Source organism: Genypterus blacodes, unplaced genomic scaffold (assembly GCF_046128005.1).
Source record: "Genypterus blacodes isolate CSIRO-AG114 ecotype Tasmania unplaced genomic scaffold, CSIRO-AGI_Gbla_v1 ptg000348l_1, whole genome shotgun sequence".
Lineage (NCBI taxonomy): Eukaryota > Metazoa > Chordata > Actinopteri > Ophidiiformes > Ophidiidae > Genypterus > Genypterus blacodes.
Genome location: NW_027467132.1, coordinates 32,331 through 45,158, shown reverse-complemented (window position 1 = coordinate 45,158; position 12,828 = coordinate 32,331). Strand labels below are relative to the sequence as shown.

At 47.6% G+C, this 12,828-nt stretch overlaps 2 protein-coding genes across 3 annotated transcripts; both read right to left on the bottom strand.

Annotated features, from left to right (window-relative positions):
* Window positions 1-105: 105 nt before the first annotated feature.
* zdhhc23b (zDHHC palmitoyltransferase 23b) lies at window positions 106-3,608 on the bottom strand. Its single transcript, XM_076138178.1, has 5 exons — window positions 3,185-3,608; window positions 2,534-2,682; window positions 1,765-2,454; window positions 1,485-1,652; window positions 106-674 (listed from the first exon to the last, which is right to left on the bottom strand). Exons 2-5 carry the CDS (start codon window positions 2,668-2,670, stop codon window positions 410-412), a joined length of 1,260 nt encoding a protein of 419 aa, XP_075994293.1. The 5' UTR covers window positions 2,671-2,682; window positions 3,185-3,608; the 3' UTR covers window positions 106-409.
* A 1,035-nt stretch (window positions 3,609-4,643) lies between these two features.
* Window positions 4,644-12,827, bottom strand: gramd1c (GRAM domain containing 1c). Of its 2 annotated transcripts, none has more exons than XM_076138087.1 (17): window positions 12,542-12,827; window positions 11,821-11,932; window positions 11,366-11,489; window positions 11,141-11,241; window positions 10,819-10,914; window positions 10,643-10,723; window positions 8,730-8,848; window positions 8,294-8,622; window positions 8,041-8,184; window positions 7,840-7,958; window positions 7,588-7,730; window positions 7,399-7,502; window positions 6,999-7,169; window positions 6,692-6,758; window positions 6,479-6,598; window positions 6,082-6,187; window positions 4,644-5,516 (listed from the first exon to the last, which is right to left on the bottom strand). In XM_076138087.1, exons 1-17 carry the CDS (start codon window positions 12,688-12,690, stop codon window positions 5,448-5,450), a joined length of 2,154 nt encoding a protein of 717 aa, XP_075994202.1. In that variant the 5' UTR covers window positions 12,691-12,827; the 3' UTR covers window positions 4,644-5,447. The 2 variants fall into 2 exon arrangements, with proteins under 2 accessions (XP_075994202.1, XP_075994203.1); XM_076138088.1 differs by having other exon boundaries at window positions 11,821-11,927; window positions 12,542-12,818.
* Window position 12,828: the final 1 nt, after the last annotated feature.

Genomic DNA, 12,828 nt, shown 5'->3' with positions numbered 1-12,828 from the left:
CACTGTGAAATACAAATGAAGCAGATTGTCTGTCTGTGCTGAGCGTCTTCATTTATCCATCTTCAAGTGCATAGAGATGTCAGTTGTCAGATTTTAATGGCCTCGTCGCTGATAAGACTCCTGGTAGCACCCAGGGGCGTTACAGCACAGCAGAGAGCCAGACGTGAGGGTTAGAGTAAGAGGAGCAATGCTGCCATCCAATGGACACAGACAGTACTGCAGGTCCAGAGACCATTGTCCACTTGTGTTCAATTCAGCTTGACATAAGATCCATGTGCTGCGATGTGTAAATCCCTGACGGCGCCTTTAATCCAGATTCCCTGCAGCAACATCGCACTTTTCAGCTCCGAGTCAGGAAAACCTGCTCACCTGGTTTACGTTACATTTCTTTCATCAGGTAGAGTAAACATTAGACCAAGTCTGTCACGGCAGGATTCAGTTTGCCTGCCATGCTCATGAACTCTGCCCAGTTGCCCCGGAAACCTTGAGAGTAGACACCGGTGTCCACGACGAGTCCGCAGTAGGAGCTGCGAGCGGTTTTGTCCCTCAGAGCCATGCGTGCCTCTCGCTCTGTCACATTGTGGCTCACATTGATGAGCTGAAGCAGCAGCAGGTGCAGCAGCCCGGCGCTCACTATGCTGCTGTACCAGGCACAGGTGAAGCACAGGGCAGCGCTGCAATACACACACACGAGGAGGTTATTTAGGTTCATATCAATCATCAAAGCATGGATTCTCTTGTGTGTTCAGTCAACTATTGAGTTAAATCTTTCCAAGGAATCGAGAGAAACTTTCAAATTTATTCCAGACATGACAGCAATTCAGACGTTTACAGTTCAGTACTTTGAGGTTGAGGCAGTTCAGGTTGTACTTGAGGCCTCTTTGAAGTGTGTTGCACCTGCAGCTGCACGCACACGCTCACCAAATTGGCTGAGAAATGCCAATACGGCTCATTTAAGCGTCTTCACATTGGCTCTCCCGCCGCTCTGAGCGCCGCAGCTCAACAGGGAACCCTGCGAGGCACTGGAGTGATTCATTAGCTCACTGAAGGAGGCCCACAGAATATCACAGAAGAGACAGGAACATTCTACTGCGCCTTCAGAGACGGCAATTATCCACATGACAGCTAATAAGAGGGAAACATTTCCATATTTTAATAGGTTGCATTTAAATATGGATTTAAGATGAAAACTAATTTAAAATTTAATTGCTTAGTTTTAATTTGGACTTCAGAGGGTCGACGCATTTATATTTGATTACACAACTTCACTGCAAACCTCAAGAGTGGACACATGGTGGAACAGAGGTGGAAGGATGGAGCCATTCTGTTACGTTTTGGGTTCTGGCCAAAGATTGCATTTTGAAAGGTCAGAGGTTCATAAGCTTCAGACGTCAACACAACAGCTGCAATAAAAGCTTCCGTTAGGAGGCTGCGTGGATATACTCCCATGTGTGTGAAGTGTGTGTGCGCCCACGTCTCTGTACCTGTACTGGTTGTAGACCTCAGGGCAGTAGACCAGTGCGGTGAGGAGGCGTTGGCCTGGACACACACTCTGCAGCACCAGGCTGATTCCATACAGGGACGTGGACAGGAAGAAGACGAGCGTCAGCAGGAAGTTGCGGTGATTGGCCTGTCCCACGCAGCTGTTTATCCTACAACCAGCCATGACGGAGGGGACAAACACACACATACACACACAGTTAGACAACACACACTACTGAGACCCAGAGTACAGATAAGGAAGGAGTCCTTGATGTCTCCCACCAGACACAGTGGTGATCCAGACGCAGCACGCAGACGCCACAGATCCTGCAGTGTCCCGCTCTGGGGGGCTGCGCCGCCTTGCACGCCGCACACCAGTTCCGTCGGCTCTCTTCCTTCAGCTCCGCCCCCGCCTGCTCGGACGGTCCCGCCCGGTTGGTTGCGGTCATCACCTTGTCGTATCGTCCCCCGCTGACAGCAGGATCTCTGTCTGCCAGAGGGCTGTAATACGTCACCGTGCTGTGGACCTCAGCCTGGTTCGGACGCACAATGCCAGGTTCTGTCTTGGTGCGGATGAGAGCTACCAGAGTGAGGAAGACCCCAGCAGTCACCGCTCCAAGCTGGATCGGGCCCACGTCCCCGCGGGGGAACACCTCAGTGATGAACAAGAAGTACATGTACCCCAGGGAGAAGAGGGCCAGGCTGAGGAAGAACAAGGTCCTCCCCTTCTTCCTGTGGGTGATGTAGTAGTACCACAGTACCAGGACCGGCAGAGCTGTCAGAACCACCAGGCCCAACAGGAAATGCAGAGCTGCCAGGTGCAGCAGGACAGGAAGGAGGAGGAGAGGAGGGAGCACGGACAGGTCCACTTTCCGAGCTCCGCCCCAGAACCAGGGAACGCGAAGGCGGTCCGTCACCACGGCAGCCACCTGGGACAGGGAGTCGGTTTTCTGAGACTCCCTGTTGAGAAATCTGGGAAAAGATGACATCAGGTTACCAACTGATCGATCCATTATCAGCCTATTGATCGGCTCCAGGTCCTCTCCCTCACCTGTCACAGACTTCATCCAGGTCCTCACAGTCACAGCAGCAGGCGGCCACATGGCTCCGCTCTCCCAGTCTGTTCACGTACTCACAGCAGCACAGAGTCCCGTCCTCCTGCACCGCCTTGGCCGGTCGCTTCTTCATCGTGCCGACAGCCTGGCAGCCAAATCAGAAGATCAAATAATTATAATTATAGTATATTTATATTTTGGCAGTAAAATAAGAACTGTATAAATTGTAAAACTACTGGCCTTTACTTCATCCTCATTAGATCAACAAACTACATGTTCCATGAGTGTGTACGTCTCACCGCAATGCACCATGGGAGTTAGTTAGTTTACTTCTCTCCCAATGTTTTCATATGAAGTTAGTCAAAATAACGAACCAAACCTGTGTTCAGCAAACGAATTAAGATAATAAATGCAGCATCTTCCACTTAAAATGCGTTTCTTTTCTCAGTGATGAAAACTTATTTACTACTTATTTGTGCGGTTTAGACACCAATAATCCGGTTTGTTTATTTCCTCACTGTTCTATCTTAAAATCCAATAGTTTCTCCATCCACTTGGTGTGTAAACGTCGCTTTCAATACGAGGACTTGTTTAAAATCAATGCACTTATTGGAGCTCGGCCACCTTTGATCAGGCCGGTAACGTACCTGAACACGGAGCGGTTACATGCCGGTACTTTGCACGAAACGGCAACCCGAAATTGTGTGTCCTCGGCCGGATTCACGGCGGAAGTCTCCTCGCTATCGTATCCGGCGTTTCCGCGATCAACCACGGAAGTCACTGGAACAGAGAAGGAGCGGGGAGAGTCCCGGATTAAGGGTCCGGGTCCAGTGGGAGCCCCGAACCGAGACTAGTTCAGGTTTGCCGGTAAATTCGAGCCGTCTTGTGTCTCAGTTCATCAAACACGCCGCGCTCACTGTTTCCTTTTTGACGTCAAACGTGAGCTGGAGCCTGGCTGGACTTGTCCCCGCCCAGGAGGACAGACAGGACAGGACAGGACAGGACAGAAGGACAGGATGCAAGCTGGAAATAAAAGAAAGTCATCATAATCCTAAAATAAGAGATGTCAAAGTGTGAAACATGTTCCCTGGTGGTGCCTGAAGCGCCCCCTTGTGGTCTAGTTCCAGATAACTCGGTTTAGTAGTCCAATAAACTAAACACATTTTTTAAATGTAATTGTTATTGTTGGTTGGTGGTGTTATTCTGTTGCTGTGGCCCATTCCCCAGGTCAAGCAGGAATCATATCTGCTCTCCCAGCTTCTTGTTTGCTGCCTGACTGCCCTGGGACCTTAGATCTGCTACATAGATACAGACTAAAGTGCCTATAAAGACATTACCATGACAGCCATAGCCCATAAAATACTGTGTCCCTCATAGAAATGATCCTGAGCAGATAAACTATCAATCATTATTTTATTATTATGTACGTATAGTACTATAGAAGCGGAAAAACCTACATCTAATTAGTTGTAGCAACAATTCAATAATGAATGAGTCTGATTAGTGTTGTATTTCACCATGACAGACACACACATGCACACGCACGCACACACTCTCTACTGCCTCCATTTCTCAACATAACAGCAGCATAACTGCACCGCTTGCCAGATTTTGTGTACAAAGCGTAAAAAAATACACTGCTGACATCAGAATTCTGAATTCCAATTTTTCGTCTTGTCAGATTCCAAAAAAGGAACATTAAACTCATGTTTGCTTTGTCAGAAGGCAGCATGGCTTTGTGATGATACATCGTTATTTCCCAGAATAAAAAAAAAAGGAAAGTAGACAAATGCAACTGGGATAATGAGCTGATTCTGCCTTACGGTTGACATGAGAACATCCTGTAAATTCAGCAGCTTATCTTCTTAACATGCACCTGTATTCAAGTTAAAGCTGGACAGCGTAAACGGGGGAAACTGTTAGGAAATAGTTTATTAAAACAGGCCATTACAATATGCCTAACAAATGTACAAAAAGCAGACTGACAATTTAAATAATGCTCATGATTTGATATAAAATTATATCAAATGCACTTTTCAAAAAATATACATATATAAAATAAAAACAAAATAAAATTACTAGTGTCTTTATCCGTTTGGAAATCACTCATGAGACTTCAGCACTGAGAAAACATTTCAAAAATCTGCCTGCCCCAACACCAACAGTATTAAAATGACAGAAAATCATAATATTTCTGGCTCAATTGAATCAAAAGAGAGCCAAAACTGAATCAATATTAAATTTCATATATATATGTACACATATTATACAACTCAGAGAATGTCCATCTAATGTTTGAAGTTCCCTGTGCAATAGTGCAGTCATTCATTTGGTTTAAATACAGAAAAATGATTACAAATGAATAGTTAGTGATTCTACAAATAGAAGTGGAAAAACATGAATCTAACCCTAAGGTACAAGTGCAAAAATAAAATTATGTGCAAAAAAATTAAGAGAATAGTTCAATCCGAGTCACTTCCTGAGAATAAAACAAAAATCTAATTATATACACTTGTTCTTTGCTGAGGCACTGGGGTCCTGATGGATGCAGGAAGGCACATCTGGAGAGAGATAAGAGGATTTTGGAAATCCAATGCCACTATTTAAGACGAGTGAAAAATAAGTGAGCCAGCATTTGAACCCGGTGCTCCATGTGCTCCTTGTGCTCCTCGCTATGATGCAACTTCATCCTCCCAGCAGTCAGTACAGAGTTTTAAAAAAACATCCAGGCAGCTGATGCCTCGCCAAAGGCTTTGGGACGCGTAACCCTTGGCAACACACAACATGGCAGGGGGTCGAGGGACGTCGACAGACACGTCGCTGAATACTCAGATTTCCCCCGAGGCGGCTCGCTGCTTCGGTCCTTTTCCACAAGGCGAGAACTGTCTGTTGTCACCTGGCGTGGAAGCGTCAGTGCGGCGGCGCCGTTCGATTGGCCATCGCAAAGTTCCTCTGCAGCAGCGCCAGAGAAGTGCGGAGCTGTGAGGACGACAGGAAGCCAGTCAGCAAGCAGCACACCTGGAGCTTCATCTTAAAGCCCCACCGTTAACATTTCTCAGGGGGACAAATGTGAAAATGTTCTTTCTGATGGCAACAAAACGTTTCATGTTGCTGTATCCTACTTTTTATTTTACCACAATTAAGGAATACTGAATTAATTCTACCTGTTGCACGATACTTCTCTGTTGCTATGCAGAAATAAAGTTGTGCTACGGTGTTCAGTAGAGGCCAAAAGGGTTTCCTTAATTAACTCTGTGTCAATTTCTCCTTCCAGATTCAGACAAACAGGTATTAACATTATCAGAGGACCAACGACCTCATGGGAAAACTGTTCAACCAGGGCCGAAAACTATCAGCTGGACCAGCGTTCATACAGGTGCTGAGTCATCGTCAGCTGCTGTGGTTGTAAGGTCACAAGAGGAGCGATAACATTGCGACACAGTGAAATTGAGGAAACATTTAAGGATTAATGATTGAAGAACAAATGGGAGAGCTGGGAATCTAAGCAGGCTTTCAATGAGACGTGTCGTCAGCTTAAACAGACCTGTTCTAAAAGGTTGATGGAGTCTTGGAGGACTGTTTTCAGCAGATGCATCTCCTCTCCCGTCCTGGGTGCAGGTCCCTGTCTGGGGCCGTAATCAGGGGCCGTGCTGCCAGACAACAGGAACGGTAAAAGTATAATATTTACAACGGTAAAAGACAGAAGCAGAGACAGAGGGAGGGGGAGGGGGGAACACGAGTGGAGACGCTCTAATGCAAGAATGTCGCTTGCATAAGAACATTTACTGAGGCTGATAAACGGTTTCAACACTGCGGGACATTAGAACATGAGTGCTGCTTCAACGCTACAGATAGAGAAGAAAGAGGAAGACAAACCGCTCCTTCACACATATCAGAACTCTTTGTTGATACAAAATGGCGGCGGGGAGGGGGCCTCTCACCTGGACTCAGTCCTCTCCCTCAGTCGATGCTTGGTGCTCAAGGCCATGCGGTGGGCCACGTCCTCCATGGCCCACAGCTTGAAGAACAGGCACAGATTGAGCGCCGTCAGAATCAGCAAGCTGAGATGCGGAAAACAAAGAGTGTGTGACAACATTCTTCACAATGTACACACACACAGTGGTTTGGCAGGGGTGTGTTTGCAGGTTACTTACATTACACTCATCCCAGCTATAATAGTGGTGAGGTTCCACCTGTACGGGCTGTTCAGTTCTAGAGAGCCTATAACACAAGAAGGGAAAAGCTGGTAAACATATCTTATGTGACTGACTCCATGTTTAATCATTCGGCTCTTGCTGTGTTGCATTCAACTTCCTCCCCAATGACTTGCGACATTTGCAACAGCCCCGTCTGGTCCCGGTCTAGCAGGTGACGTGTGATGTCTCGGCCCATTCTCAGCAACCACACCTTCAATCCTGCGTGTTTAGCAGCAGTATGACCTCATGTAGAAGTGAGACGTACCTATGCTTCCATCTCTGAGCGGTTCAGAGTCCGGCCCGTACTGCTTCATGGGCTTCATGTGCTCCTGCATGGTCCGGCTGTAGGTCCGCCTCCTCCGCCGGAGCCCGCCCACCTTCCCGGGCTCTCCTCCCTGTTGGTTAAGCTCCGCCTCCTCTTCCATCAGCTCCGCTTCTATAGCAAAGATTTGGACGCAGACAAATGCGTGACAGTGTCAGATAAGGCGACACAGGAGAAATGCAATTGACGTTCAAAGGGCCAATCAGATCAAAAATATGTAAAAAATATGACTGCTATGTGACAACATTCTACAGAAACTGGACTGGTGACTGCACATATCTGATCAGCCTGTACGACTGAAGCTGAAGGCTGAAGCAGTGGAAGAACAAGTCTGTCTACTCACCCAGCTGTCTGAAATAATCTTCTATGCCGCTCCAGGAGTTCTTGGTGATGAAGGACTTGATGAGACCCCACGGCTGCTTCTTATACTTCACATCCGTGTAGACCCTGAAGCAAAGTGACAGCTTTAAACACACACAGGGACTTCAAAAACTGAGAATGAGAAGTTGAACGTCAAAGAGTGTTGCTGTACCTCAGTCGACACTTTCTCTTGGAGTTGCGTATGATGTAATAACGGTTCTGAGTGTAGAAGTAATCGTGGTAGGGGACGTCGTGTGTGTACACCTCAGAGTCCACCAGGTAATACTGACCCTCCCTGGATTCTTTGTACAGCGTCTGAGAGATGAACGGGGGCGCAGATAAGTAGAGAACCAGAATTCACAGCACATATTCATGATTCATCCGGTCAGACACGTCCGCAGCACTCACGCCCATGGAAACACACCTGGTTCTCAGTCGCTGTGGAGAATTTCCCAATCAGAGGGTTGCTGATGGTGATGGTGTAATTCAGAGTCCTCTTCATGTGTCCCGTGGAATCTCTCTGCCAAGAATCAAAGCTGGCATCTGGACAGACAAAGGACAGCTGTGAAACACAAACACTACCAAACGTGCATTTATCCAAAGTGTTTGTGGGACTGAGACTCACTGGTTATTTTCCTGACGTTCATGAAGCGGCGGATGAAGTAGGAGTCGGTGAAGAGCAGCTCGAACATTTTCTCAGCGCTGATGTGGAAGACTTTGTTGAGGTAGAGTCGTCCCTGCACCTGGGTCAGTCCCACCCTGTCCTCCGCTGAGAGAGCCAAGAGGACGGATTGAGAGGAAGAAGCTAAGCACAGAATCCACCGAACACAAATATGAAAAGCAAAGGCCAAGGTGTGTGTGTGTGTGTGGGGTCTCACCTTCCTCTGCGCTCTCCGAACCGCTCTGTTCCGACACGCCGTCCAAGTTGGCGTTGAGGTCGAGAGACAGCGAGGAAGGCTTGGAGTTGCTCTCCGGGACGCTGTCGAGCGGAAGATAGGAGGGAACGGGACTGCGGCGCTGAGACAGGATGTGCCGGGCATCGTCCAGCTGGAGGGAGTTGACGCTCTGTGATCCACCGGCTGACGGCACGTCCTCCGTCAGAGGTGTGGAAGTCTCAAAGGGTCCCTGATCCGCCCCGGGGAGGCGAAAGGAGGGGGAGCGCTCCAGTTGGCCCAGGCCGTCCTCCGCACCAGGTCTCGCTGTCAGGCTGGAGACAGTATCAAACTATCACCAGTCTGTGTGCGTGTGTGTGTGCGCATTTTGGCTGCAGGTGAGCATAGTTGGTAGCGGGTGTGCGCGTGTGTGTGTCCTTACCTGTTCTGCATGCTTGAGTCTGCTGATATCAGTAAGCTATCCATCTCTTCATGGCTCAGGCCCAAATCGTTGCCATAGTGCTGTTTGACCATCTGCCACAACTCCGAGCAGGTCAGAGGCTGGAGGAGAAAATGAAACGTTAACGGTGGGAATCTGGGTCAACAATCAACACTCCATACATCTAAACAATACAACTATAGAGCCTATTACTTTGCTCCCCTCATGTATAGGATCAGGCAGGACAAAATCTCAGAAAGCCAACAAAAACAGAACATTATCAGCTTCACAAAGGGAGGTTTTAAAGCAAGGACGCTGGCTTGTACAGGTGTGTCGTGTGAAGTGGCCTCTGAGTGTTCAGGCCCTTTGCTTCTCTCGGTGCAGGCGGCTGCATTAAACAAAACACTGCTCTTATCTGCAGGTAACCTGGAAACAATGCACCTATGATACTAGAATCTGCTGTCCAGATCTCCAAGGGTGAGAAACAGCAAACAGACTGGATTGTTAAGTCTCCAGTACCGGTTTTCTGACGTAACCCCTGACGACCACAAATGTAGCTTTGTAGTCTGCAAATGCTCAATTATAATATTAAATAACAACAATACACTCATCAAACCAGACAATTCAGTTGCAATTAAAATGTAAAAGCCTTGAAATCTGCTTGTTGGTTGATGTTGGATTGGAGGGAATTCAAATTAAACGGTTTATAATCCGTTTATGAAGCAAAACAACTCAAACTAAAGGCGATTCTTTCATTTTTAGCTCTGAAACGGTGAAAATGGTGCAGACAGGTGTTCAATGTGTTACAGAGCGGAACAGATGAAGGCTAATTTAGTTTTGTAAACGTAATCAGGGGAGTTATTTTGGTCCCATACAGACAAACGCACTCGAGAGAAACAGATATTACCGTAATCGTTACAAAAAGACGAGCATGTTGTCATTTAAACGCTTTTTCAAACAAAGACAAACAGAAAGATCCGGTTGCGTCAACTTACTTGTTGTTTGGACTCTGGCAGCTTGTGCACCACGCGTCAGACTGTGGCAGCGGCGGACTCACACACACACACCATTCACGCACACACCATTCAGGAAGTGGTGGAGCCGAATAATGACGCACCGCCCTGATCCACACACGCGATTTAAAAAAAAAACACGACAAAATACACACCAACACGTCCTGGAAGTTCTGGAAAATCCGGTTCGGTGGGGGGGGGGGAAAGGATCAGCGGAGAGGATCACCGGTTCGATCCCCGCTTGGCTCCGTTGCAGTGAGAGACTCAAAGCGACTCAGGCGCTCTGTGGGTTTCGTGTGATTATGTAAATGAAGCCTCGTAGCCACACCTGAAGAGGTCAATGAACTTTAGATGGCGATGTTTTCACGCAGGTGTTTGTGTTCTGGATCCTAAGAGACCCGCGGGCCCATGGGTGCTCAGCCTGAGTCAGTTTATAGCCCCGCCACAGAAAGAAGAGGCGCATTTAGAGATTAAATTAGAGGTGCTGCCTGCTTTTGTTTGTCATAATAACCACGTCATTATAATAATAAAAGGCAGCGATCACGAAGTTTTATTTATAACTGCAAACACGATTTCTGCTTATTACACCAGAATATCATCATGACATTAAACTGGTGCCTACAGAGAGCTATTGATCGCTCCTCCCCGTGAGTAGCACTTCTGCTCTGTGCAAAGCTCTGTCCTCCAGATCGATAACATACAAGGGAGCCAGTTTATGACCCAGCGTGTGCGATGTGAACTCTGGACTGGAGAGAGAACTGAGGAGAGGTCACAGACCGGCTGGAGCTGTGGAGGCGTACAGGAGTCCAGGGATCCACCGGAGAACACCAGTAGTTCAGTGTCCCTGGGACTGAATCTGTGTGTGTAAGTGTCTTTAGTGAGTGGAGTGTGGGAGGGCCTCACCTTGTCCATCAGTGTGTTCTGCCACATGCGGAAAACGCCCTGGTAGCTTTTCTCTCTGGCAGAGAACGACGTGAAGAACAACTGTGGGGTGGGCGAATTAAAGCACAGTCAGCGATCTGGACTTCACTCGTGATGACATCATTTCTGAGTGACAGCTCGCTCTCGGGGGCTGATACCTTCTCTGTGCTGGTGTGGACCTGGATGGCGTTGGGGATCAGCCGGGCCGTTTTCTCTCTGGTCACGGCTACGATGTCTTTAAGGATCAGCGTGATCTGCCAAATGACACGGGACGAGGTCACAGGTCAAAATCAAAGTACAAACCTTAATATGTGACAGTTAACACACATTCTAAGGGCCAAAAACATGTATACACTCACACAGTACAGTCTCGCAATACATATACAGTATTTTGCCGCTGATGACATGAGTTGTTGCCACACAAAATGCAATGACATGACGCAATAACATCTACGTGGACCCATCCAGCCTCCTTGTTACCTTGGTACCCCGAAACACGTTGCTGTAGAAACAGAGCCAGTTCTCTGTGAGGTAGAGGCGTCCCTGCAGGAGGATGTCCCGCTGGAGGGCACACGTGTAGTCTGAGGGAGACATCATGGAAGACTTTGAAACTTCCACAAGAGCAAATATGACAAGAAAACAATAACAATGCAAATAATCCTATCTGTGTGTGTGTGTGTGTCTCACTGTCACACTGTCACTTACCCATTATGAGCTTCTCTGTCTCGGGCAGTTCTCTGAATAACTTCTTAAATTCTTCAAACCTCTGTTTATAGGAGGGCAGAGGGGCTTGGGGGGCAGCGAGACACTGACCCACAGCATCAGAGTCCTGTGGGATGGAGCGACATCATCAGTGACACTCAAACATGAGGATAGCAATGATAGTGTTACAAATACACAATCCTGGTCACACATTTCCTTTATTGTCATTGTGTCAAACCAGTACTGGGATTAAGAGAAACATGATGAGGAAACAGCCACAGTGTGTTTGAGCAGATGATCACAACAACAATCCCACCTCAGCGTGATGAAATGGATTCTAGGAGCTGATTGCGTAATAGTTAACCTCACAGCTGGACCACTCGAGGGCAGTCGAATTAAGTCAGATCCTTTCAATTCGACATGGATGATTAAAGTATGTAATGTATCTTTGTGTTTACCTCATCTTCGGCCGAGGTCCACTCCACCTCCACCTGTGATGTTGTCTCATCCGTGACGTAATCACTGCCCACACCTGACCGGCGGGATACCTTGTCCATCCGGGCTGCTGCACTGATGAGATGAGATGAGATAATACACTGATCGTTCCTCAGTAATCCGTTTTAAACACTAATCAACCAGAACATAATGCAAACGGATGAAGAGCAGCAGTAATTAAAGTCAAACGTCTCCAGCGGATTTACTGGGAGATGTAAAACACTAGTGGGTCTGTTGGGAGTTGAAGTACAAGATGTTTTGTTTGGTGAATGTTATCAAACATATCCAGCAGCACCACAGGGGGAAGTCATTATCCTGCAACAGAACAGGTTTGTCGAGCAGAGAGAGCCACGCTGGTGCAACAGCAGCAAGCAACATTTACACTCAAGTCCACAAACTTCCTGTGCACAAATAGAAAAACCTTCAAGTAGAAAGTAAAAGATACAGACTTTGTGTCCGGATTTACAGCGTTTTCGCGGAAAAAGTGATTAAATTCAGCCAGAACGCGCAGAAAGATCGCGTTGACTGATCGGCGCCATCTGTGCACATGGCTGTCAAGTTGCAAATCTCCCGTTTCCAAGCTGATAAAACGTCGCGATCAAGATCTGCAAAGTCAGATGACAAGACGTTGCGCAACGCGTCCAAAAACGCGTGGAATCTATAAGATGTTAAGTTTGTACTTACCAGGCACGTATATTCCTCAAGGAGCCTCTGGGAGACAAACGTAAGGGTGCCGCCGGTTTACCGCACACAGCTCCGACTGAGAAGAAGACAGAGAAGGGGAGAGAGGAGCGTCCTGGTCTCATGTCAGCCGGCGGAAAGCTGCATCTCATCCGGCCTCAGGAACATACCTGCAGGGAGTTGTCACTTCATGGGTGACGCTTATTGGTAAAGAGCTATTAGTGACCTCACCCTCACCCAGAGCGCAACTCCGTGCCCCAAATCAGTTAAGTAGAAGCAGCAGGGACACC